Source organism: Colletotrichum fructicola, assembly GCF_000319635.2.
Source record: "Colletotrichum fructicola Nara gc5 chromosome Unknown KSG_Nara_v1_contig09, whole genome shotgun sequence".
Taxonomy (NCBI): domain Eukaryota; kingdom Fungi; phylum Ascomycota; class Sordariomycetes; order Glomerellales; family Glomerellaceae; genus Colletotrichum; species Colletotrichum fructicola.
In genome coordinates this window covers 3707308-3732032 of record NW_027094059.1, presented here as the reverse complement: position 1 = coordinate 3732032, position 24725 = coordinate 3707308, and the positions used below count along the sequence as shown (strand labels likewise).

Sequence of the window (24725 nt, the reverse complement as noted above, 5' to 3'; positions counted from 1 at the left end):
GGACCGTCGGTAGGAAGTATTAAACAAGACGGATGTCGAAGGACGGAGAGAGAAGAGGGAGGTCGTCGATAATGGACGGAAAGGGAAGGGGAGGTAGAAGTAAGGTCGACGAACAAGGCGCGGGATGGTTGCGAGAATAAAAAAGAAAGATCCCAGCAGCTCGGGGCGACCAGGATCCAGCAGCAACAGGCAATGGAAGGAGGTACCTCTTTCTTTGCACCTACGCAAAGGGGAAGGGGCACAAAAAGATGGGACGGGACTGGAGCTGCTGCTGATGGTGCCCAGGTACTGGTGGTGCTGGTGCTGGTGCTGGTGCTGGAGGTGGTGTGTGGACAGGGCAGGCAAATGAGAAGCCGGCGGAAACAAAAGAATAACAAGAAAAAACAAATAAAAATAAAATATTGCCGTTATTCTTTGGCAGCAGAAGCAGCCCAGATGTCAGAAAATCCACCTCGAAACGTCCCGAAATGGATGTCCGCCAGGTGCAGGGAGCACGATACTTGGGATACGTACCGGGTGCCCCACCTGCCTTCGATGAGGTGGGAAAAAAAGATACGCAGCCCGCAGCACTAAGCGAGAAGCGACGAGGTACGTACCCCCAAGTACGACCGCCGCAGTCAGCAGTGGACACAGGCACACAGGGTCACAGTGAGAATGACGCGCTCAACGGGCCCCACAAAGTCTCCAGAACCCCTAGCTCGCCCCCCTCCAACCCTTCCGACAGCGCTGAGGGCACTGAAGCACCCACCGGGAAGAACCCACCACCCAGACCCCGACACAGGGCGGAGGGGTGTGAATCCCTTTTGGTACAGCTTGCGGACTTTTGGCTGGGGATCCCGATTATCGCAGCTTTGCTCCAGCCTCTACTCTGTACTTCGACGACTTCCATGCCACGCAGCTGCAACTTTGACCTTGGACGTACGAATAGAACGAAACTCCGCGACCTGGACACGCTACTCCGGCGGATTCATCTTCTAAGCCACGTGGATTCGGTCGAAAAAGACGGCCCAAGACGCCAGGCTTGATCAGCACCCATCCAGCTGCGAAGTCTGTTGTCATATCACTGAACACGCGACTCCGTCTCTACCTCGTCCGAGCCAGGGACTGGCCTGCGATCTCAGAGCCAGATACTGACGAACGATCGCACACGGTTCACCTGATGAGGGGGCACCTCTACAGTCTCCGAATAACCATATTCTCTACCTTCTAGGCCTTCTGACCGTTTGAATATCTCTCTCTCGTCGTGGCAGGGCCGTCAGCACGTCGGCCGTAAGACAACATGTCCGTGGTGGTATTCCCGTTGCTACGCTCCCGTGTCCGCGGTCCAACAACAATTCCTCCCGGCCTAAGCCTGATGTAGCACTCAGATGCAGGCTTGTACACTCCGTATTACGGATACCCAGCCGAAAATAAAGAAATGAGGGCCCAAGAGGTCCAACAGTCGGCAGGGGCCCGGAACGAAGCCCTGCGCGGCTCAATCCTATCGGGATCTTGTCACTTCCCGAGCCCACGCAGGGTATTTTGTTGGCATTCACATTGGCATTGGCATCTGGTATTCTGCCATCCAACAGAACAGCGTTGATCTACTTCACTCCTATGGACAGAGTACAAAGAATGTAACACACCCCAAGGCTCTGGCTCTGGAACAGGCCGCCAGCCGGTCGGAAACTGTCAACGCTGCGAAGCACCCTGCATCTGCGCGCGTCCCATCCCCGGCGCATGTCACCGCGGCCGCGTCGAAGCAGCAAGAATCAGGACATTGACCTCAATCTCACCTCATCATGGGATATCCAAGGGCTGGCTGGCTGGCTGATTGCGGTACAGCAGCCAGCGATTAGCTGAAGGGCTGCAGTCACCCAAGACGCTCGCTGTCAGAATACCAACCCTGTACATGATAAACTCTACACGGTTTCCGGGAACATCTTCGTCACCCAGAGTCTATCCCACTCCCTCCATCACGTCTTGTTGCCCTAGGGAGGAGGGGAGGGAGCGCAAGGCACAACGTGTACTCTGCCGGGTTACTCCTGTGATCCGCCCTATCAATCCAACTGCCGACCAATGATGCCTCGGAAATCGGCCCAGACAAGCTAAAAGAAAGATGAAGAAACAGCAATGGCGGATGGATGTCGCCCCGACTGACATCAAAGTTCTTTTAGTCGGACGGGAGACGTTGCCAGCAGAGCCCTGCTATCGGGGGCAATCAAGACCCCTTTTGGACCATGTCCATGGGACTCTGGGCCATGCGGCTGGACTAGATTTACGGATTTTCATACGGGCGGAGCAGATCCATCAATCCGTGATGAAAAATTGCGTCTTGCATTCATCAGCAGCGTTGCAGTTGGACGTTGCCCCTCTACCGGCGGGAGAACCATTTGTAAATCTGTTGCTGTTTTTTCGAGGTGCAAAGCCGCTCTCGTGGCACAAGACCCGCTTATTCGGGCGGCCCCACTATCAGAGAGGCACCGCCTGTAAGACCCCCACTAAAGAAGCAGCAGCTCCGCCGGGCGCCCAATTGGAAATTTGACAGGGCACTACGGCGCAGCCAATGGGCAGCCACGAGGTACGCCTGCCGCAAAAAAGGGGAGGCGCTGGGAGCCAGTGGGAGGGTGCGCCGCCGGTACGTACCTGCCGACAAGCGACGCTAAGGAGCCGCAAGCGAGCTGCCTGCCTGTCTCGGGTTCTTCGAGCACCCCGACAACCCGCAACCTTCGACCCCGAAAAAAAAGAGAAGGGGACCCGCTTCCAGGCGGTGCCGTCACCGAAAGCCACCACCACGACCACCACCGCCCAGTCACAGTTACGGTCACACAGTCAGACAGACCTGTCCCGTCCGTTCCCTACCGCGCCGCACCACCGCGCCGGTCCCTTGGCCTTTTTGCCTACGAATACCAACCAACGGGGCTGTCTCGTTGTCGCGTACGGATACTGTCGCCATTGGGCTTTGATCAATATTGTTGGGGGTCATCAGCTACCAAAATCTCACATGCTTGGCGGCACTTGTACGGATAAGCCAGCGGCCGCAGAGAGCTGCCTGTCCATCATCACAAGAAGGAATTGCCCATCGGAGTAATTCTGCTGCTTCCCAAGTCAATGACAAGCAGACTGGAATCATCCAAACAATTCGTGTCTTTGAAGCATTCGTACTGCCCACAGATTGTACACAGTAAACCAGCTCGGATTTGCCGCAATGACCCCAATCCTGGGCCAATGTTGCACCCGTTCCAACTTGGCGATCATCAACAGGGCCCCGATATACGACGATTTACGGCGCACAAACCCTTCCACGTTGCGCGCTGCGCTGCGCTGCACGTTGCGTATCTATCTTTCTGTCTGCACCTCCCTTCTGTCTGCTCTGGAGTCTGCCCACAGGATTCCCACCGGGTTCCCAGGGCCCTGGTCTCGCCAAAGTCGCATCAACACCGGACTTGATTATCCAATCTCCCCCGGAGGCCCCCCTTAGACGTCCCCCGAGATCGTCGCTACATCTGGCAGTGGGCGCCGACTTTCCACGACTCCGATCCCGATAGCAGATCGGGCGGGTTGTTCGCAACGTCCCGAAGAGCCACGGCGCCCAACTTTCGATGACTCTGACAAACAAAGCCCAGAACTAGAGAGAAAGTAATCAACCACTGACGTTGTTTGGGTCACGCAATCAGCATGCCGAGCATGACTTACCATCAGAGCCTGTTGCCCGCGAGACAGAGACAACCCCGTCTTAGCGCAGTCTCACCACTGAACGGCATTGGACACGTTGAGCAGAAAGTGTCTTTCCCCTCACACTCCCTCCCCCTTGGTGCCTTGGTTTGTGTGTGTTCTTGCTCATGTTCTTCCCGTGGCGTCTGGACCTCTGACTCGTCCCAACACCTCGACAACCTTCGTCCTAAGCACTCTGCTTGGCCGTAAGCGATGTCTGGCGGACGAGTATGCATCAGCATGACACAGAGACAAGCATGGCGTCAACCACCAACAACTAACTCCAGCGAGTCGAGACGAGACCAGACGGACGAGAAGGGAAAACACGACGGAGCATTGGCTTTATCTGCAAGGCGCGGACATTCACGGAATCTCTGGCCGAACTCGTTGATCAACAGAGAGAGATAGAGACGAATCGTATCCCATGAAGCAGCCAACACCCCGCCATCGGGGACGACAGCCGCCTCCGAATCCGCCACCCGCCAGCCAGAACGTCAACATCATTCACGATCACAGGCCATCTTCTGGCGGAAGCCCGCCAGACCCAGAGGCCAGAATGATAACCTCCCATCCATTCCTCGACACCCCAGTCCATGCATTCCCCCGTGTGAAACAATTTGCGGCGCAACATGTCGTCTGCCCGGGTAGATATCGGAAGCTGATAAGATCGAATGCTAATGCTATATCCCGTGTATCATGTATCACGATCGACCGAGGCATCGCATTGCACGTCCTCGATCTTTCCCGCAGGCATCACAATCTTCATTCGTGATCCAGGAACCGCGAACACACAAGATGCGATGTGTGATGCATCTTGCGACTCGCGAACCCGGTACCCCGGATCCGTCGCCACGCAAGGCCCGCTAAACCTTGCGCTTTTCCGTGCAACAAGTACATAGAACACCAAACACCACCTACCTACCATCCACTGCGCCCTCGCTCGGCGGCGCCCTAGAACGTGATGGAAGCGTGTGATTGCACGACGTGACCGCTCCAATCGCATTTTCGCGCCATTCACAGTGTCACATCTCGTTGGATCTGCAAGGACACTACCACCTTACCTCGCCTCACCTCACCCTTACCTCAGACTTTGGCCGAAAGAACACCCCGAGATCCCGTCAACCCGTCTCACATCATTCTCTCCCGTCGGCAGGCAACCCTGATTGATAACCCTCGAATCCAAAATAGAGATGCAGAGTTGCTTTGACAGACAGACCGACGCAGATAACGCTCACCTAAACTTCAGTCCTGCACCTGCAACCAACGGCAACATGCTCTCCTGAACTATTAAGATTGCACGGGCTTCTCCTAATATATGCCCCCCATACATACGGTGGGATGCCCGTCCTCGCGTCCCCGCAATACGAACCCGAACTCGAACGCGGTTTTGTGGGGACCCAAGTCCCAAGCCTCCTCCCTAGCAAAATCAATGAAATCACACTCTCCACCATCATTTGACGCCGTAAAAGACATGGTCCCGACACACGCACCACTCGTAAATCGCCTGCCAGAGGGGCCTAGCCGAGCCCAGAACGCCCTAAGCCCAGCTAGCCGGCACCATCAAGCCAGTCCATTGGCGAACCATCGGATACTTGGCCGTCAACGCGCTGCTCGGCCCTGAAGAACCCGTCCTCTGGCCTCCCTCTCAGCGTTCCCAGTGATCGGCAGTACGAAGTATGTATCAGTAGGTAGCAGCAGCAGCAGCATCGGAGGGAGCGTTCTTCATGTGCTGTGCGTAACCCCTCCGAACCCAAGCCGGGCAGACTGTCCCTGAAGTAGAAGAGAAATTCCGGGCTGCTCCAATGAACTATCACTGTCGCTGGTCTTTTGAATCCTGGTCGGACTCCGGAATCGACCCGACCCACGACGAGAATGATCTTCCCATTCCTGCCCAAAAACAACGTCGCCAGCTCAAATCTCTCCGACCTCCGTGATCACCCGGACGGCCATCGTCCACCAGAGCACCGATCCCAAAGCCTCCAGCCCGATGATGACCCGGTCCGCAGCGCCCACGCAAACGCAAACTACTCTTTCCAGCGTTACTGCCCCATGCGGAATAGCGCCAGATTTCATCCGACGTGGGCGCAGAGAAAAGGGACCTGGCGCAATCCCGTCAGCCTTCGGCCGAAGCTGAGCCGGCTTTGACAAGCCCACCTCCATACCAAGACCGGAGGACGCAGGGCACCACCACAGCGCTTACTGCACCGCTGCAGCAGCACAGGCACAGGCACGGCCCTGTCCAGCGGCACACGCAGCGGCCCAAAGTTTCCGCAATGTTTGAAGTCGGGGTCGGCTGGCAGATGCCACTGCGAAAGCAACGCCTCAATATCACATGCGGCGCATCCCCATTTGCAGTTCCTCGGAGCTTCGACTTATCAGTAATACTACGCTCTGCTATCTCTCCCGTGACTGCTGCAACCACAACATCTACATGTCCGTACCCTGGGCAGAAAAATGCACTGGGGCGCCCGTTGAAGAACAACATCGCAAACCCCACAGCGGCCCCATCCGGAGCTAAGAGCTCACCCAAACGCCTTCTCGTCCGTGAAGGAAGGCGGAAATAAGACGCTTGTCCGGATGTGAAAATGAACCCCAAAGCCAGTCGTCCGAACGGGTGACTTTTCTGGTGTTTTCCTGGCTTGATGTGCTCCGCACACTTGGCGTGCTCCTTTGGGCAAGTAATCCTGTGGAGGGACTATGTTCAGACGGTTTTCCGGGAGGGAGGTGTGTGCGGTGGGATGTGTGAATCAGGTGACGGGTTATGTGTAAGTCCCCTCCCCGGATGTCCCGGCTCGCGCGATGGGGATATGGGAAAGCCCTCCTATGAGCGAGGGAAACGGTTTATGTCGTTGGAGTGACATGTTGTACCCTGAATTTGGGGGGCATGAATATGTAGCAGGTGCCTTGAAGCTAAAGACTCCTGGAGACGTTGATTGAACAAAGTAAAGTAGAGGGGTTTCCATTTGCGGCCCGCACCGGGGGGCGAGAAAACGGTTGGCTTCTCAGGTACGCTTTAAGAAGGTTGGTGAGTGGGTCGTGGTTTGGGTTATGCTTATTGTCAAGTATGCTGTCACCGGGAGATTCGGATCTTTGTGGATAGATGGGGAAGCTTTCTTGTATTGATATTAAGCGTAGGTGCTGGCCAGTGTATGCAGTATGATAAGCTTAAGCTTCTTCGGACAGTCTCTGGGGAATTGAAGAGGGGGCATCATGATGAGACCAGCCTGGAGTGGAATTGGTTCATGATATCAAGATTATTCAGAGAATAGGTGCCCTGACACATTCAACGGATTAAGTTGGTCACCATTAGTAGCATGCCGTCCGTCAGATCACCTTAATCTATTCAATTACCTTCACACAAGTGATAGTTACTCAAATGAGCGTGGTTGTAGTCTTACACGGTTGACGTAGTCCCTGCAACGATACTCATTTATGACTACCTAGTGCCACAAGCGTCTATCAGGCCTGTTTCTTGGTGACTGAACTATAGCGTTGTGAACAGCTCTAGCAAGCAAATGCAGTCCGTCAGACCTAGGATCTCCAAGAAGGTGAAAACAAACATATTCTCACGTTTCACTTCCCCGCTCATGCTGAACTGTGGCTCAATTATGGGCTGTGAATGTGAACATGAGCTGAGCTCAATAGCATAAGGACAAGTGCATGCATCAGCAGAGCTGTATGTTTGAATGAGTATTGGTGCTCACGCAGGCCACGTCAACATCTAACCATACCAGGGCTACGCTGTCATGATGCTAGAACCCGGTTTCAAGACAAGACATTGACGGTAAGCTTGTGCTTTGGTGTTGATGATCAGAGGCTGAAAATCAGCACACGGGCAATTCATTTCGGTGACTATGTTAACTTCTCTTGTATCGACCTCGATACTTTACTGGGAACAACGGTTTATCGCGCAGTCTGAATAATGGCGAAGTCTACATAACTAGTTGGATTGGTGAATAAACTCCAAAGTCCCATTCTCAATATGCAGCCTACCCGTCCCTGCAGTCACTGTCCAACATCACAGGAACCAGGTGTAACCATCAACATGCACCGCCGACATGATGATTCACGCTTACTGAAACGAACTCATGTATAAAAATGATGCAGCTGAGTCTGGATTCTCAGCCTTATGGGATCTTCATCAAGCACATCAACGAAAACTCCAACACCAACATCTTCAACCCATCAACGCTATATACCTAAGTATCCATTTCGAAAGCCTCCCAAGTACTTAAGAAGCCGCCATGTCTAGCAACGACATCAATCCTCCTCTCTACTCCGACTCTCAGCCTCTTGGTCCCAATGGCCCGACTGGAACCGGCGCCCAGGCCTCCGGCACTCGCGGTGGTCACAGTGACAATACCGGAAACGCCTCCAACCGCGGCGGTCGCCAAGGTGGAGGTGGCTGGGGTCACCATTCCGGAAGCAAGAAATGAGAGGAGCGAGTTCGACAAACCCTCGCATCTTCGCCGCAGTCATGATGTCTATCGAGAGACACAAGATTAAACATTAGAATACATAGTTACTAAACTAGTAATAGGACCATTCGGTTTAACTATCTAAAGTGAGATGCTCAGAGCTTTGCTACAAAATAGTTTCCATAGAATTCCCTGTCCTATAAAAAGTCCTACCTACACATAATTCATCACTGAGATAGCCCAGACTTTTCAGCAACTCCCCTGACAATATCCTCAATCTCTTGTTCAGTCAACCTTTTCAGACCAACTTTCTCATTCCAGCTCATCTCCTGAAAGCTTTCACTGCCGCCATAACCTTTCCCGTACATCATCTGCAGGTAGAACAGCATCATCCCAGACTTGTCACCTTCCTGCAATCTCTCCTTCGCCTCCTGGTAAACTTGCTCCACGTCCCGCTCTTCGACATGAAACTTCTGACCTGTGACTTTCTCGGCCATCTCTGTCAACTGCTTTTCAGTGACCACCGCAGAGTGGATATAAACAGACTTGTTCTCAGCCTCGCCGTACAGTCCATTATCGTCTTTGAGAATCTTACAGACCGTCTCGGCAATGTCAGGCAATCTAGTGGTACCGACCAAGTTCGCCCCGCCATTATGCCACTTCGCCGTCTTCGTCCGGAAGTCCGGTCCCAAGCCTCCAAAGCCGAGGACCAGCTCAAAGAAAGGACCGTTGTTAATGCTCGTCCAGCTTGATTTACCAGCTGTGTTGGATATCTGCTCAACGAGGTACCGCCGAGTGCGAACCTTCTCCGTCACAACCGGAAGTGTCTCGGCCAGCGGCGAGTCGAGGTTGGTGCTGTACTCGGATGGAAAGATGCGCTTCACCCCGGCCGCGATGGCGGCGTCGATCCAGTGCTTCTGGCTTGAGAATGAGATCGGATCTGGTGCGGCTGAGATGACGGCATCTTGCCCCTGGAAAGCCGAGGTGAGAGCGTCGGTGTCATTGATGTCAATTTGAATGGACTCCATTCCTACTGGGACTATTGCGGTGGACTCGGCGCGTCGAATGGCCGTTACTATGAAGCCAGCCTTCTGAAGCGCCGATGCTATCTCTGAGCCCAAAAGTCCGGTTGCCTATCCATGCATGTCAGTCAATAAAGCTATCGATGTTAAACGTCCAAACTCACGCCGATGACGGCCACGTTTCTAATCGGCAAAGACATGGTGTTTATTTTGCTGGTTGGTGTTGACAGAATGCTCGCGATGGTTGTTGCAAGACACCCAGTTCTCAAATCCTTCATGGAGGAGGGCCTTCGTCTGATGAATCTCACATCAATGACTTCATGAGAATCACATGGGCCGTTGCTTTTGGACGTGCAGAACTTGCGCGCGGGGCAGACCGTGCATTGTGGCTAAGTTTGGGATATCATAGTTCTTCTACACAGCCTCCTTCTGATATTTAAATCTCAATCTATGAGGTCTAGTGACTTGAAACTTTTGATGCACGACCAATCGGTCAGAGATACTTTTGACCATTCACTCCTAATTTTTCGCTCAGCACGCCATCATGTAGAGTCCCGTTGCTGCCCTTCGCTTGAAGTAGCGCAACAAGCATCCACAACTGTTGCTCGATGAAGAGGGGACCGAAATCAGAGCCCATCGGTATCGTGTGGTTTCAGTGACACATCATGAGCGTCGTTTCAGTCGAATTGTCTTCGCGGGATCCGGCATGGACTTCAGGTAGTTAGAGAAGTGATGACCTTATATAATGGTCTACAAAACTTACCTGAACACCAATCTCAATGTTTTTGTATCTCTCCGTCTCGCCTTCCGCGAGCAAGATGTCAAAGTTCAACAAAATTATCGCAACGATCATCTTGATCTCGACAGACGCGAAGAAGCGACCTGGGCAGACGTGTCGGCCGAACCCGAAGTTCAAACTCGTTTGTCCCACGCTCGAGAACAAGTGACCAACTTCAGTGCCATCTTCTGTAGCTTTGACCTTGTTTTGCCGTAACTTAGAGAACCGGAAAGCATCAAACTGGCTGCTTGAGGGATAGAGATTGTCGTCCATGTTGACGGCGGCCGATGGTAGTTCGATGAGGACACCAGATGGGATCGTTTGGCCGTTGGAAAGAGTGAAAGGTTGGAGAACCTTGCGCTGAGCATTCGCTAAGAGTTGTGTCAGAGGTGTAGTATTCCAGAAGTCTAAGGGGAACGTCATACCGGCACTCATGGGATAAGTACGCATCGATTCAGTGAGAAAGCTCTCCAGCTTGACCATGTTCTGTAGTGCAGCGTTGGTGAACTCGTTGCCGGACCCTGCAAGTGCTTCTTGAATCTCTTCTCGGAGGACCGGGATGATGTCTTGCATCGATGCTAGTGTGTACAATCTTTCTTGACATTCAGTCAAATTCGCAACTAAGGCTTATATGGGGGACTTACGCGTTAGTCGCCGTTGCCGTCGTAGTATGGATCGCAGTAAAGCTGGCGCCCAGTTGCCAAATTGCCAACTCCGCATCGTTGCGTGAGCCGTTCTTGCATTTGTCCTGGGCATCGATCAACCATTGCAACATGTCATCCGGCTTCTCGTAGTCTGCTTTCGCCATGGCATCTCGTCGGGCTGTGACAACTGGTCCTAGAAAGTCTTCAGCTTCTTTGAAACGCTGAAACAACTTCTTGACTTCGGGTAGCCTTCGGCTGGAGAATCTCCGCCGCCAAGCTGGAAGACCCATGACTCCAAGAACTGCGTTGACCATGTCGACGGTGTAGTTGATGGCAGTATCAAGGTAGGCTTCATCGCGACAAAGTTCTGGACCGACGAAGACCCGCCCGGACGCCATCGCCACGATACGAAACAACTTGTTGTTAACTGGGACCTCGGTCCAGTCTTTACATGGAGGAAGCTCTGTGTCGATGGCGTGGGTCACTTCGGCAGCAATGGCTGTGCTAAGGCGTGCTTTCAGTTCAAGTTAGTAAACCACGAGACAAAATGCCAGCAATTGTTGTAGGACCAACCAAGCGCCGGCGTAAGCGAGACTTTGACCGTATGTGCGAGCATCGTTGTGTCGGTCGGGATGTCAAGATACTGATTGTTGATGGCCTACACACCGCAAGTTCTGTCAGGGGCTTGGCTCGATCTCGCATGGAGCAGACCGCCTACCTCGTCGGTGGCCTCCTGGAACCCCAAGACAGTGTCGGACAGCTTCTTAAGCTCGGGGATGAACTTTGGAGGGATGACCACGGTTGGCAGTTCTGTAATTGTTTGTTTAGCTTGGTTCAAGCTGACGTCGGTCATTATAGACAAACAGAAGAGGTATAGCCTACCGCTTGCAGTCATGATCTGGAATGCGCGACCTTTGAACTGAGATATTCGTCAGAAGAGCGATCTTTTCAGAGTCGCGATCATATTATTACCTTTTCATATCCTTCTCTGTAAAGTCTTCTTGCTCCTCCTGGCGCCATGAATTCCTGTCTTCGTTGCTCTTTCGTTCTACCGGCTCCCACGCTTGGTATGTGACCCAGGCGATCCTTCTTGAAACCCCATTTTGCGGCAATGACAGGGATGAGGGTGATGAGAGCTGTAAAGACCAGAGGCCATCTTGCCACAAGCGTAGGCAACAACGAAGTGTCCTCAACTGTTACGTTCATGTTGTGCGATCAACTTCATCTGCGCTCTCCCAACAAGAACAAGTGCAAATGCTTGGAATATGATCGTATGCAAGAGGAAGAAACTAGGTGCTGTCGAGTCGTCAACTTAACGGACCGACGATGGAACTCTTTATTTCATGCATCGGCACTCGGATCTTTTGTGGAGTGTTCGCCCGCCCTTCCGCACGGGCAATACCGCCGGCCTCCCTGGCCGAAAAGCTTGACGATGGAGACCGGACACTAAGAGGCGGCAAGGGTAACGGCGGCCCTCTGCAAACTCTATCCGGAGGTGACGTTGTAATAGCAAGCGTTGCGTGTGGTGAGTGTCCCCCTCTAGTGGTTCTTTACTTGCCATCCCTGTGATTCCTGAGTCAGAAGAACCAATAGCATCGTTAATGCTGCGTACACAAGTTTTGTAACCCGCGGAGCGTCCTCCTATTCCAGTCCACAGGGAGTACAGGACGATGCAGGCGCAAGTTATGAAAATTGCGAGACCGAATCATAGCGAGAGCGAGGCCGTCCAGAGAGCTTCATCGGACGCAAAGTGCGCGACTTATATCGGACTCTCAAGCCGTGATGAGGGGAAGCTGAACTTTGAGAGTATGATTTTGTCAAGGAAAGTTATCCCTTTTGCTGTAAAAGGCAATTGAGACGAACACACACACCAGCGACGCTTCCCCACATGCCCAGGTTCTCGGGGCTGTTTGACTCGACCACCAATATCCCCTAAGTTATTGGTGGTCTTTGTTGTCTCCTTCTCCACCGTCAATATCCATTGACCATGGAACTCGATTGATCATTGTCTAATTGGCTTGGAGCATCGAGATCCAGTATGATGCATCATCTTCACCGCCTCAAAGCCTCGGTCCGAGCCAGAGAGCGCGCTTCTAAAGGACAGCAGCAGCAGCAGCAGCGGCGGCGGCGTTGCTAGCCCTCGTACTCTCATATCTAGCAGACGCTGTACAGGAACCTGATGCCCTGCTTCATCTGTGGGTGTAATAATATAGATCCCTCCACGACCAGATAGAAACCAACAACTGCCCCTCTTGAGTGGCGGTGCTCTGTAAGGTTAGCCACAGCTGACACAAGGTGCTGGTAGAACGGGTAGATTTCATGATAATTACTCAGATGCAATGCATGTGCCGCCTGATACTGGCCTTCGTTATGCTATTGGGTTACATCATTGATGCCGAGAAGCCGTTCAATGAGCACTAAAGAGCTGACGAAAGTGATCAGGGCAGAAGCCTCACGCTAGGCAAGGCTTGAGTAGAAGCACTGCTTTAGTCTGGACATAGCCATGCAGGGACCTTATTCCCGTAGAATGAAGCCTCCAAAGCCGCGAAATTGACTTGCAGAAACTGCGGAGCGCAAAAGAAAGCTAGCGGGTTCAATTTTGCCCGATTTGGTGAATTTCACGACGCCACCAAAATCCTGCCGAAGACGCCACAGGCGCGGATACGTATTGATGACTTCATTTTGGTGCCGGGAATAATACTGCAAGGCTTTGAATCTTTTCAGAAAGATCATTTTGCACAGAAGTGCTTGTGATCGGCAGTTGTCTAGAAGAGAATTTCCTAATTGGGTCTATTCAACGAAGCCATTCTGACTACCTGCGGATAGCCATCACGCTTTCTCAAGAATGGTGCCCGCTCATTGACATAGCTCAAATTTCTGATGAAGATATAAAGGCGACAGATTGCTCTGTTAAGCGAGAACTATCCAAGCACAACTTTCAACCGTGAAATTCTTTCATCATCCTAAACATGCACACGCCGTCGACATACGTCCTATTCGCTTCATTGCTGGCAACTCTGCCAACCGTGGTGTCGCCAGCCCCGACTCCAGACCCAGAGGCGCAGAAGCTGGCCGACCCGAAATACGGCCCTATCCCGGGTCAGTCAAGACTCTACAGCGACTACCGTGGCAAAGCGGCTCCATTCCCAGGCAATATTACTTCACCGATCCTCCCCACAGAGTCAGGCGACCCAGACCCCGACGACCAGGTTTGGCAGAATCTCTTAGCTGCTGAGTGGGCGATCTTCAACTTCTACCAGCAAGGAGTTGAGGCTTTCAACACCTCATCCTTCGTCAAGGCCGGCTTCCTCAATACCACTTATGACCGCATTGCGGAGATCCGCGACAATGAGGCAGGACATTTGCGAATCTTCCAGAACGAGATTTCGAATAAGAGCATAAAACCAGGCGCTTGCAAATACGAGTACCCATTCGAGGATCCCACCAGCTACTTGGCATTGACCACCTTTCTTGAGGTCGCGAGCATGGCGTTCTTGACTGGTTTGGTGCAAGAACCCAAGAGAGAGGCTGCGCGAGGGGCCATGGTAGCCATCGCAACTGTCGAATCGAGACATGAGACGTGGTCATTGGCGGACGTTTGGGGTGCAAATCCATTCTCGGGACCAAGCGATACGGTCTTTCCATATGCGAACCAGATCTTGGACATGACGAACGTTTTCATAGTTCCCGGAAGCTGTCCTCCCGAGAACCCTCAATACCCAAACCCCAACCAACACCTGCCGCCTCTTTCTGCTGCTTCAGGCACCAAGTCTATTGCTCCTGGTGCCGAAGTCTCTTTCCATTTCACCAGTCCCACGGATCAACCCAAATTCAACGATACCAAGTCGTACTATGCGGTATTCTTCCACGCTGTCGGTAATGTCAGTGTGCCAATCGACGTTTCCAACTGGAAGACTGGAGATTTGGTGAATGTCACTATCCCAGCGGACTTTGAGGAGAAGGGCGTTATCATCACCGTCGTGGCAGACGAACCAGGTGCACCTGAGTTGGAAACTGTTGTTGCTGGCCCAAGCATTTTGCTGCAGCAGCCTACTCCAATCGGATTGCTGTTGGCTTAAAGCAAATTTCTTTGCCAGTTCGGAGCAAGCGCCTTTCAGGCAGATGTAACCGGCGAGATGATGAATGAGATACGAGACTCGAGTTGTGTAGACCATAGATATAGATAAGCCAGCTCTCAAACAAGATCAACGAATAGTTCAACGAATAGTTCTTCAGAAGATTGAGTCATGTGTTCACATCCTGTATCCAATCCTTGTATTGTCACTAATAGTGCATCCATTTGCACATTTATGGTATCAACGCTCAGCCTTGGCGTACTCAAAGCCTCACCATGTAGCAACATACCTGCAAGACCTCCAATACTACCCAAAGACGCCACAGTCGGACCCTAATACCCGTAGAGATTCACGTGTTCAGATGTAGACGCTCTGATTCTTCTGTTCTCTCTGACCAGTAGAACGCGAATCCACCAAGCGCAAACGATCGACAGCAAAGCGAAACCCGCCGAGGCACCGAACCCGATAGCATAACGAGGCTCGTCACTCTTGGGCCAGAGGTATGCACCGTAGATGTAGCCGATCTGGAAAATTCAAGTCAATGATGAGTCAAGATAGGAGGTTACAAAAAGCTGGACATACCTGGCCGCCAACGTTAGTCATGGCGAGGACAACGGCCTTCTTCTCCTTAGTCTGCGAAAGCGTGGATGAAGCCCAACCAATGATGACTAGGAAAGGTCAGTAATCAAGACACCGGTACTGATGAGTGATTTGCTTACCTGAATTGACAGAGTACGCGCCCGCAGCCAAAATGAAAGATGCTGTGTAACGAGCTGCGGTATTCAAAGTGGAAGCAGCGACGACGAAGCCAACAATGGCGACCCCGAGGCCGACGGTAATATGCCATGTCCGCTCATGGAGGCGACCGGAGCTCCATCCGAAGAAAATTCCTGCAGCACCGGCAAAGATGAAAGGTGGGCAGGTCATGACTAGTGTGATCGTCGTGTTGAATCCAAGGGTCTTGATGACGCTGTTGAAGAATCGTTAGCTTGCGTGCGCCTCACGGCTGAGTATAAGCTGGATACTTACGTGGGGAAGAATGAATTGAAGGAGCAGGCCGAAAGGTGGAAGTTCTGCATGAGGCAGAAGAGCCAGGTGCGCTTATCACGGCAAGCTTGTTTGAGGCCTTCCATAGCAGAGGCCTTCTCATCCGAGGCATCAGAGATCTTATCCTTCTCCATGCGAGAGTGAGCCAGTTGCTTCTCGCGCTCGTTGAGCCAGCGCGTTGTCAGAGGCGTGTTTGGTAGGAGCCAGAAGCCGACGAGGGCAACAAAGCCGGTGATGGCACCCTCAACGATGAAAAGCCATCGCCAACCTGCGATTCCATTAAGGCCATCCATGCCAGCGAAGATACCTGCAGCGATCAAACTTGATAGCCCGGTGGCCAAAATTTGAGCGCAATACAGTCCCGCAATGCGTGTGGCAACCTCTGCGATGTGTATTAGTTGAGCGGTCTCCGGAGAGCTTTGAAGTCTTGGTTTACGCACCTTTGCGAGTGTAGAAGATGGACAGCATGTAGGTGGCGCCGGGGTAGAACTGGAAAGAGTCTGTCAGCCTGCATGACACACTTTTCGTTTATTTAACGGCGACTTACCGGAGCCTCAGTAATACCCAGGAAGAATCTGCAAGCCACGAGGCCGCCATAGTTCTGAACGAGGGCTGTGCATCCCGACACCACAGCCCAGATCAACATCCACGCACTCATGTATATGCCGGGTTGAATTCGAGTAATCAACATGTTTGAGGGGATCTGCATCAAAACGTAACCAACGAAGAGACTGCACATCTGTCAGCTTTGCCGCTTTATAGTCACCCTTCAGAGCTGACTTCTGATTTCAAGCCTTCTGAGACGCTGTATTGGGGAGTGAAGTTTCTTACATCGAAACAGTTGTGTTGAACTGTGTACCTGTCATGTTCAGATCTTCCTCTAGGTTGTTGAGTCGTGCCTGGGCGATGGCGTTTCGATCGACGTAGTCTACGATGGTCAGTCGCGATGGAAATGCTATCGGGGTTCGTGGCGTGTTTACTCAGAAAGTACATGACGCAGAGGCATGGCTGTTGGAAACGTTGTCAGCAACTGTGTAGACGGCCAACTCCGAAGCAACTCACCATGATGCGATAATCAAGCTTGCGTACAAGCCTGATCTCTTCAGGATCCGTCTTCTTAGCGGTTCCAGTCCAGTCGCGCTCTTCATCTTGCTGGATGTGCTTCTCGTCGTCGACAACGCTGCTCACTTGATTGATGACGTGCTCCTCGCGCTCAACCGACGGTGAACGCTTCTCGCTCGCCGCCATTTTGAGTTTGTGTGATCGCTAGCGCCTTGTTGATGATTGGTTGGAGGACGGTGTGGCTCGAAATCGGAGAAATGGAGGAGGTCGACCTAAAAAATAAGCATAAACGAGACAAAGCTACAGGGGCGAACTGTGGTTGACTGGGTTTGGAGCTCGCCAACCAAAACAACACGGGCTCTGGGTATTTATGACATTTTAACAGTTTGTCTGCTACCCCACGAACAAGGTGCCAGTGTGCCCCCAAATCCGGGGTAGATAAATCAGCGGGGCCAACATCTAGCATCCGCAGGTTTGCGAAACCTGGGGAAAAGACCCCCGAGGCTTGAACGGCTCAAGCTATCGCCTCAGTCTTGGCCAAGACGCGGGGCGCTCGGAGGCAGATTTGGGATCCGAAAGAAACAGCGAGAGACGGTCGATGGAAAAAGACAAGGGCAAGGGCATGCTAACACGATAGGAACGCGGAAACGACCTGAGGGAGACCGCTTGTCTTGGTATCCAGGCGCCATTGGGGAGGCTGGATTTGGTCAGCCACGGGGGAAATGGAGCCCCGCGTGCCAAGACCCGAGGGAATGGATACTACTGGGGTTAGGTTGGGGTTAGCACCTAGGCGACTGGCACGTTGGGACCGGGGCAGAGGGTTGTGTGTCAAAAGGCTTGCTTTGGTTCGTCGAGGAACGTGTCGAGTGGATGCATCTGGGGGAGGACTGGGCAGTCAGACCAGCCTGCGCGGAGGGTGGGAGGTGGAGATCTGCCAGGGTTGAGAGCGTTGATGCCATGGTGAGGGTGGATTGCAGGATCCTTCGGGCTTCGGGGGGGACTTATGATGGTGGAATGCGGGCATTATCACTGACGACATTGAGAACGATGGAGTCTGTTGAGCCGGTATTCGACAGAGATTGGCCACTCTCCTTATCCACGGCAACACTGCGCAGCAAGCAGTGTCGGAATGTTAGATAACGTGGGCTCTTGACAGGCGGTTGATGCACAGCTTACCGCTAGTTGCTCATACCAGCCGCATGCATATGCGTGCTACCCTCCGTATCGTGATAGCAAAGTGGGTAAGCGGAGTTCATGAAAGGAAAGTCCGGCCGCAGCCAGAGTTTGGCCGGCTGCTCCCCAAAAGCAGGCCTCGTCTCTTCATTCGAGCACTCATCAGGCATTTTGCGGGACGTCTAGACAGACAAGCTGCTGTGAATATTGATTCGGTTTGAAACGAATTTGAACCGAGATGTTATGCTTTTCTATGTAGCTTATGACGGGCCTCATTTTCTGCATGCATTGAAGTATTTCCTGCAACATACTGCAGGAAAGGTTTCCATCGTTCGTATCGAATTCTTTTTCGAATCCTCGGGTTTTAAAGACAAGTCATCTTCCCAGACTAGGAAGGTTGGTGGGAGATGGAGCAGGGGGTTCAACGACCTCAAGAGACAGACCAGCTGCACCTCGACTACATACTGGCTTAGCTTCAGTAAAGTCTCAATATAAGAGCAGTTTTTCTTCTTATAAGTAAACTGCAATATCTTTGGAACTTGAAGTATGAATATCAACATCGTCATCGCGATCTATGAATGCCACTCACTTAGATGGACGCTGAATGAATCATCCTGTACTACAATCCTCATTTCCATTACCAAAAAAAAAAAAAAAAAAAAAAAAAAAAAACCGGTCTATAAAGATCAAAGTTTTCAGCAAAATAATATTAATTTCATCAGACTTCTATTCTAGCTATAGTGCAATTTTTCCCATCTGTCCATACAGCTCTTTACGTTGTTGAGAAGCAGTCACACTCTGACAGATCCGATAGATGATACGTGTACTACGGGCATGTGTCAATAACGGTGAGAAACTGTGAATTTACTGTTCGGAAGTCTGACTTGAAAGAGGACCACAGAAAGACAGACATGAACCCACAGACTCAACTGGCTTCTTGGCAATTTCCCAGATTGGTCACTGACTACATTGGTGGCTACTCTCGGTAAGCCTCGGTGAGACTCGGTATGGAAGCTCTGCTTTGGTGCCGGAAGAAGATTTAGCCCCGGGAATGCCGAGTTCCCTTTGCCGAACCCAATTGCCATGGGGTGCGGGTCCCCCACTTCGGTGTCGAGGATCAAGCTGGGGAAATGTAGGGGAAGAGCTATTCTCCCCCGCCCCGGTACTTCAGCCAAAGCTACCCCCGAAGAACCGACATCGCTCACGTTTATCCGACTTGTTTTCGTTAGTTTTCTTGTCTCTTTTCCTTTTTGTTACTCTCCATCTCTTGTACAATACCAATTCCTCCCGTAATTCACTGTATTCACTGTCAATTGGAAGAGCAGAAGCTCCGGGTGTCTCATTTAACACAGCAACCATGTCGCTCCCCAAGGGAATCTCCTCTGTGCTCAAGAAGGCGCCTTCCGACGTCGTCATCCTGTCGTCGCTGCGAACCCCCGTCTGCCGCTCGTACAAGGGACAGCTGAAGGACGCATACCCCGAAGAGCTGCTTTCCACCGTCCTCAAGGCCACTCTCGAGGCCAACCCGAACCTCGACCCCGCCAAGATTGAAGATGTCGCCGTTGGCGTCGTGCTCTCGGAGCTCGGTGGCTCCAAGGCCGCCCGCATGGCCATGAACCACGTCGGTTACCCCAACACGACCTCCCTCTACACCGTCAACCGCGCCTGCTCCTCGTCATTGCAGTCAATCGCACTTGTCGCATCGCAGATCCGAACCGAGACGATATCCGTGGGAATTGGCGCTGGTATGGAGAGCATGACCCGCAACTACGGCAGCCGTGCGATTCCCGTCGACGTGTGGCCGGAACTGAAGGATTCTCCGGTCAAGGATGCTAGAGACTGCATCATGGCCATGGGCACTACTTCGGAGAACGTCGCTGAGCGTTATGGTGTTTCCCGCGCGGACCAAGATGAGTTCGCCCTTCGCAGCCACCAGAACGCGTCGCGCGCAGCAAGTGATGGTTCCTTCGCCAAGGAGATCGTCCCAGTGAAGACGAGGTTCCAAGAGAAGGATAAGCAGGGAAACAATGTCGGAGAGGAAAAGATTATTACCGCCACTCAGGACGATGGTATCCGCGCGAACATCAGCATCGAGGCTTTGGCCAAACTGAAGCCGGCTTTCAAGGCGGACGGTGCTAGCACGGCTGGCAACTCATCGCAAGTTTCCGACGGTGCCGCCGCGACTCTGTTGATGCGCCGAAGCACCGCAACTGAGTTGGGCCTTACTGATAGTATTATCGGCAAGTTCGTTTCGGCTACCACTGTCGGTTGCAAGCCCGACGAGATGGGCATTGGCCCAGCTATTGCTATCCCCAAGCTGTTGAACCAGCTCGGACTGGAGAACAAGGATGTCAGCCGCTGGGAGATCAACGAGGCTTTCGCCAGTCAGGCCATCTACTGCCTGAGAGCCTTGGGCTTGGAGCAGGCTTATGAGGACGGCAAGGTGAACCCCGACGGTGGAGCTATCGCTCTTGGTCACCCTCTGGGTGCCACGGGAGCCCGCATGACCAGCACCCTGTTGCACGGTCTGGGCCGATCTGGTGGCGAGGTCGGTGTTGTCAGCATGTGTGTCGGTACCGGCATGGGAATGGCTGGCTTGTTCGTGAGGGAGTAAGAAAAGAAAACAACGCGATACCAAAGAATGACTTCATGTAAAGTTATGACTATGAGAAATACATAAGGTTCAGATACCACAGCCAAGCTAGGGCTCGCAGTTACATGACGTATGGTACAATGTCGCCGGTGACTTTTCTCAGGCGATTTGCGAGGCGTATTTATGCATGGCGTGGGCGCAGTCATGCATGTCTCTCCCAAGTGCCGCCATTGAGGGGTTTCCTAAGTAACAGCTTGTGTTACTATGAAAGCACCAGCCCGGTCATCATGGGGCAAGCTGTTAGGGCATAAATGATAAAAGTCTTCCCTCTCTGACCACCACACGTCCGACCTCAGGCATCCGCGGCTATCTAGCATTCACAGGACCTTTTCACGAGGGAATCCGCAAGGATGGAAGTCATAGGCGTTGCGGCAAGCTTCATCGCCATTGGGCAGGCATTGATTGCTGGGCGTTATGTCGTGCATCTGTTACAGAAGATACCGAGGATAGGAAATGAGTTGGCTTCTCTCAACAATGAGGTATGTTCGCGTCTAGGAAAGCATTAAGTGAATATGATTAAACACTCCGTGTTTCTGAGTAAGCTGACTCACTGAATCATTCACACCTCAGATAGAGAGCCTTAGAGCTGCGGTCGAGGCCGCCGAGCTTCGAGGAGTGGCGTCTTTGAGAGGCACCCCTGAGACGCCTGATCTCAGGCTAGCGAGAACTCGGCTAGAAGAGACTGCGAAAGATCTTGAAAATATTCGCCAGCACTGTACGCGAACTATAGACGACGGAGGCAAGATCAAGGCGAAGAAAACCAGGTGGTTCCTGTTACAGAGTGATTTGAGAGAGTGTCGTGGCAAGATCCGCGATGCTCGAGGAAATCTTCAGCTCGCCCTGCTGACTCTGAACTTACGAGAGACTTCGTGCGTATACAGATTTTAACAGTTGGGTCTCGTGATGCTAATGATCACTGTCTAGGCAAATCGCACTCCGTGTTGAGAACTTTACTATTCACTCAGTCGGTCAGAAGCCACCCACACTTGAAGCAACTGAGAGCGCAGGAGAAAATCTTCCTCTTGGCCCGCCCGCACCGCCATCTCTCGCCCAGATACAGCCTGTCGGTATGCCAATTCAAAATATCACACAGCAATTGGGCCAACTCACCGTCTCAAAATTTTCAGATGGACCACATACGTCCCGACCATCTCTAGAGACGGAAATGATCGTTTTCAGGGGAAAGCTGTCCATAGCTTCTGGCTGCCCTTGCCCCTGTTGGTGCCGCTGCCATGTCACAAAATCAACGTTCTTTGAGCCGGCAGGCTGGGCTCGAAATCTTTTAGGGTCCTTTTCTATCACATACAATCAACGTGCAATTTTCGGCAGAGCTGTTGAATGCAGTCAGACTAACTGCAAAGGAAACCAGAAGACGTCAACTATATTTGATTTCAAGTTCCCAGCTTGGTTCTTCTCCCGGTATATATCCTTTCGGGCCTCTATGAACACTTCCACCGGATGGAGGATATCGCTGCGACCCGTCAGGGTTCTCTCCGACTCAGCACCAATATGGCACATTCTTCAAATGAGAACAAGAACAGAAGTACAGGAGTACATGCTACGTCATGGACCGTTATTTCCTGACGATTATCACCATAGTGGAGGTTACGGTCTTCTAGAGGTAATAAATGCTTCTCATTACCTTATCTCCGACGAAGGTCGCTCACTCTTGAAAACGTAACGTAGTGCGCTATATCTGCGGCAACACCTAATGTCTTGGAGTTTTTAGTGCAATTTTGGAACGAGGAGCTCCGAAAGGAAACTTACAACCAGTGAGTGCCCCTTAAAGGCATTTTTAGCTCTGGAAAGGTTTCTAACGTGGCTGCTACATAGTTGGAGTTTGACAACTCAAGTGCGTAGAGAACTTGCCGACAGGCCGAAAGCCTCCTCTCAGAAGTCGGATTCATATCGACGAATCATCTTTTATGGCGAAGATATCTCCGGCGCAGCACAAACGCCCCTGCACCAAGCAGCTTGCAGTGATCCGGGCGACGCAGACGCCGGAGAAGCAATTCGAAAGGCCTTTGGTCAGTATCCATGGGCAATTGCCCAGTGGAATCATGAAGGAAGGACGCCATTAGAACTAGCCGCAATGTACGGCAACCTGAAAGCTCTACAAGAGCTTATCAATTTGGGATGTGACGTCAACCAGCCAACCTTCTCTGGTCGTACAGCACTCATGGGAGCAGCACAAATGGGCCATATTCATGTGGCTAAATGTTTGCTCAGTTCCGGTTGCTCCTCAACTGCAAGGTCTTTGAAGGGCGGCTCGGCGATGCACTTCGCCGTATGTCCCATGAATGAACCCGCGGATGACCCACCGGGTATGATTAGAGTACTACTTGCAGCGGGTGCCTCAGCGACGGTTGTGGATCTACTCGGAAATACGGCACTGCATCTATTGGATGACTCGAGATTCGGCAGCGATACAACGGGAACGAAAATTCGCTTGCTTGTGGAAGCCGGAGCTGACATCAACGCGCGGAATAACGATGGCGGATCGGCATTATTCCGTGCGATTCGCCGCAACCAACCACAGGTCGTAAGTTGCCTCCTCAACGCCGGCGCAGCGACAGAGAACTATCGACAGCTAGGCGGCAGCCTCCTTCATGATGCAGCACTATATGCTGGCTTGGAAGTCCTGAGATGTCTTGAGGGTATGAAAACGTCTCGAATGAAAGCAGATGTGTTAGACGCTGAAGGGGACAGCCCCTGGGATTGCTTCATTTACGTCCTGCATCTTCCAGAGTGGGAGCTAGGCTCGCTTCGAAAGCCTGGACAGGAAGAGAAGGAACATTTTGTCTCACTATACAGGACCATCCGAGATCGCGATTTACAGCTTGACATTGATAGGCTCGAATGGACACGCCGCTATCTCGTGGACAAGGACGCACGAGCAGCTAGCGCGCTGGAACAACTGGTTCAAGAAAACGAAACATTGGGACAATGGAGCTTGGTACGAACATTCAAAACAATTGCCTTGCAAGTAAGAGAAAAGATGTGGGACGCTGCGGTAGAAGCGGTGGAGGAGAATATAGATCTCCTACACGCGAGAATGAATCAATCGCCGTGGCTTCAAACATCGCGGTACGATTGCATGAACAAAGCGTAAGCACCACACAAGAGACAAAAGCAATACTGGGGTAGTAGAGCTGTTTTCAGATTCTAATACTGAAGACAATTGACAGGAGTGTTGATACGGAGGGTCTTGAGAGAAGTGATTCCGATTGAGAATTCAATGCATACCTGACTAGTCGGAAGAAATGTATGTGAAGTGAGGCTCCTTTGATTTCATGCCACAGGGAGCGTGACATTTAACGCTGACAAGTTTTCTCAGCATGCAATTAATATTCAAGTCTGAGCTGTGGTGCATATATGGTCCGTTCAGACCATAGAATAGCTAAGAACTGCCCGGTTGAGTGTTTCTTCATTGGGTACAAATCATATCTAACTCATGAAACCAATACTCAGTAGTCTCGATGTCGAATGGATTCTCCTCCTCACTGTCGGGTGGCTCGCACCACTGAACACCTACTTCTTCGGCAGCTCGTCTGTCTGTCTCAGACATCTCATATTCTTCAAGAGTCTGCAGCTCCTCTTCAATTCGATGAAGCCAAAATGAGTCCCAGAAGTTAGCGAATCGCGAAGTATCGCATGCTTCTTCAGTTATGTATATCCGGGCTTCTTGGGCGAACTCCTCCACCAATTGCTCATGCAGCTTCAGAAGTGAGCTTTGTTCTTCATTGATGTTCTCGATGTCCTCGATATCAGCTTGGTCTTTGCCCGAATACATCAAGGAGTAAGCGTTGCAGCATGTATGTCTGAGACCCAAACCGTTGAATGTGGCATACCTAATTGCAGCCATGTATGTCAGCCTTGTCAAATCGGGACCACATCTGCTATAGTAATGTGCCATGGATCTTGTGCACATGTGAGAGACTGGTTCCACCCAGCGATGTCTTTCTGCCATGATACACTTCATCATCCAAGTGAACGGACTGCATCCACCCGTAGAGCAGTGACAATGGCAGCCGTCTGTGAGACCACGACGAATGACTGCAGCGCTCAATTTATCGAAAGCGGCTGGGATGCTAGGTCCCCCTGGATGCATCACATTCCAGGCCACAGAGTAAAAGGCGTAATGGGCGCCATATATGCC

General features: G+C 52.0%; 5 protein-coding genes across 5 annotated transcripts; 2 read left to right on the top strand and 3 right to left on the bottom strand.

Annotated features, from left to right (window-relative positions):
• Window positions 1-8338: 8338 nt before the first annotated feature.
• Window positions 8339-9333, bottom strand: CGGC5_v015390 (uncharacterized protein; the record flags this gene model as incomplete). Its single annotated transcript, XM_032024160.1, has 2 exons — window positions 8339-9244; window positions 9298-9333. 2 exons carry the CDS (start codon window positions 9331-9333, stop codon window positions 8339-8341), a joined length of 942 nt encoding a protein of 313 aa, XP_031879158.1.
• A 463-nt stretch (window positions 9334-9796) lies between these two features.
• On the bottom strand, window positions 9797-11761 carry ATR2-2 (Cytochrome P450 monooxygenase ATR2; the record flags this gene model as incomplete). Its single annotated transcript, XM_032024161.1, has 8 exons — window positions 9797-9844; window positions 9897-10282; window positions 10337-10503; window positions 10556-11069; window positions 11129-11213; window positions 11274-11365; window positions 11438-11474; window positions 11528-11761. 8 exons carry the CDS (start codon window positions 11759-11761, stop codon window positions 9797-9799), a joined length of 1563 nt encoding a protein of 520 aa, XP_031879163.1.
• Window positions 11762-13524: 1763 nt separating this feature from the next.
• Window positions 13525-14634, top strand: CGGC5_v015388 (uncharacterized protein; the record flags this gene model as incomplete). The annotated part of the gene is made up of 1 exon (XM_032024162.1): window positions 13525-14634. One exon carries the CDS (start codon window positions 13525-13527, stop codon window positions 14632-14634), a length of 1110 nt encoding a protein of 369 aa, XP_031879162.1.
• Window positions 14635-14963: 329 nt separating this feature from the next.
• On the bottom strand, window positions 14964-16926 carry hxnP-1 (Major facilitator-type transporter hxnP; the record flags this gene model as incomplete). The annotated part of the gene is made up of 9 exons (XM_032024163.1): window positions 14964-15155; window positions 15214-15299; window positions 15351-15601; window positions 15661-16060; window positions 16119-16167; window positions 16226-16409; window positions 16510-16606; window positions 16659-16686; window positions 16741-16926. 9 exons carry the CDS (start codon window positions 16924-16926, stop codon window positions 14964-14966), a joined length of 1473 nt encoding a protein of 490 aa, XP_031879231.1.
• Window positions 16927-19270: 2344 nt separating this feature from the next.
• CGGC5_v015386 (3-ketoacyl-CoA thiolase 2) lies at window positions 19271-20527 on the top strand (the record flags this gene model as incomplete). The annotated part of the gene is made up of 1 exon (XM_032022347.1): window positions 19271-20527. One exon carries the CDS (start codon window positions 19271-19273, stop codon window positions 20525-20527), a length of 1257 nt encoding a protein of 418 aa, XP_031880944.1.
• Between the last annotated feature and the right edge of the window lie 4198 nt (window positions 20528-24725).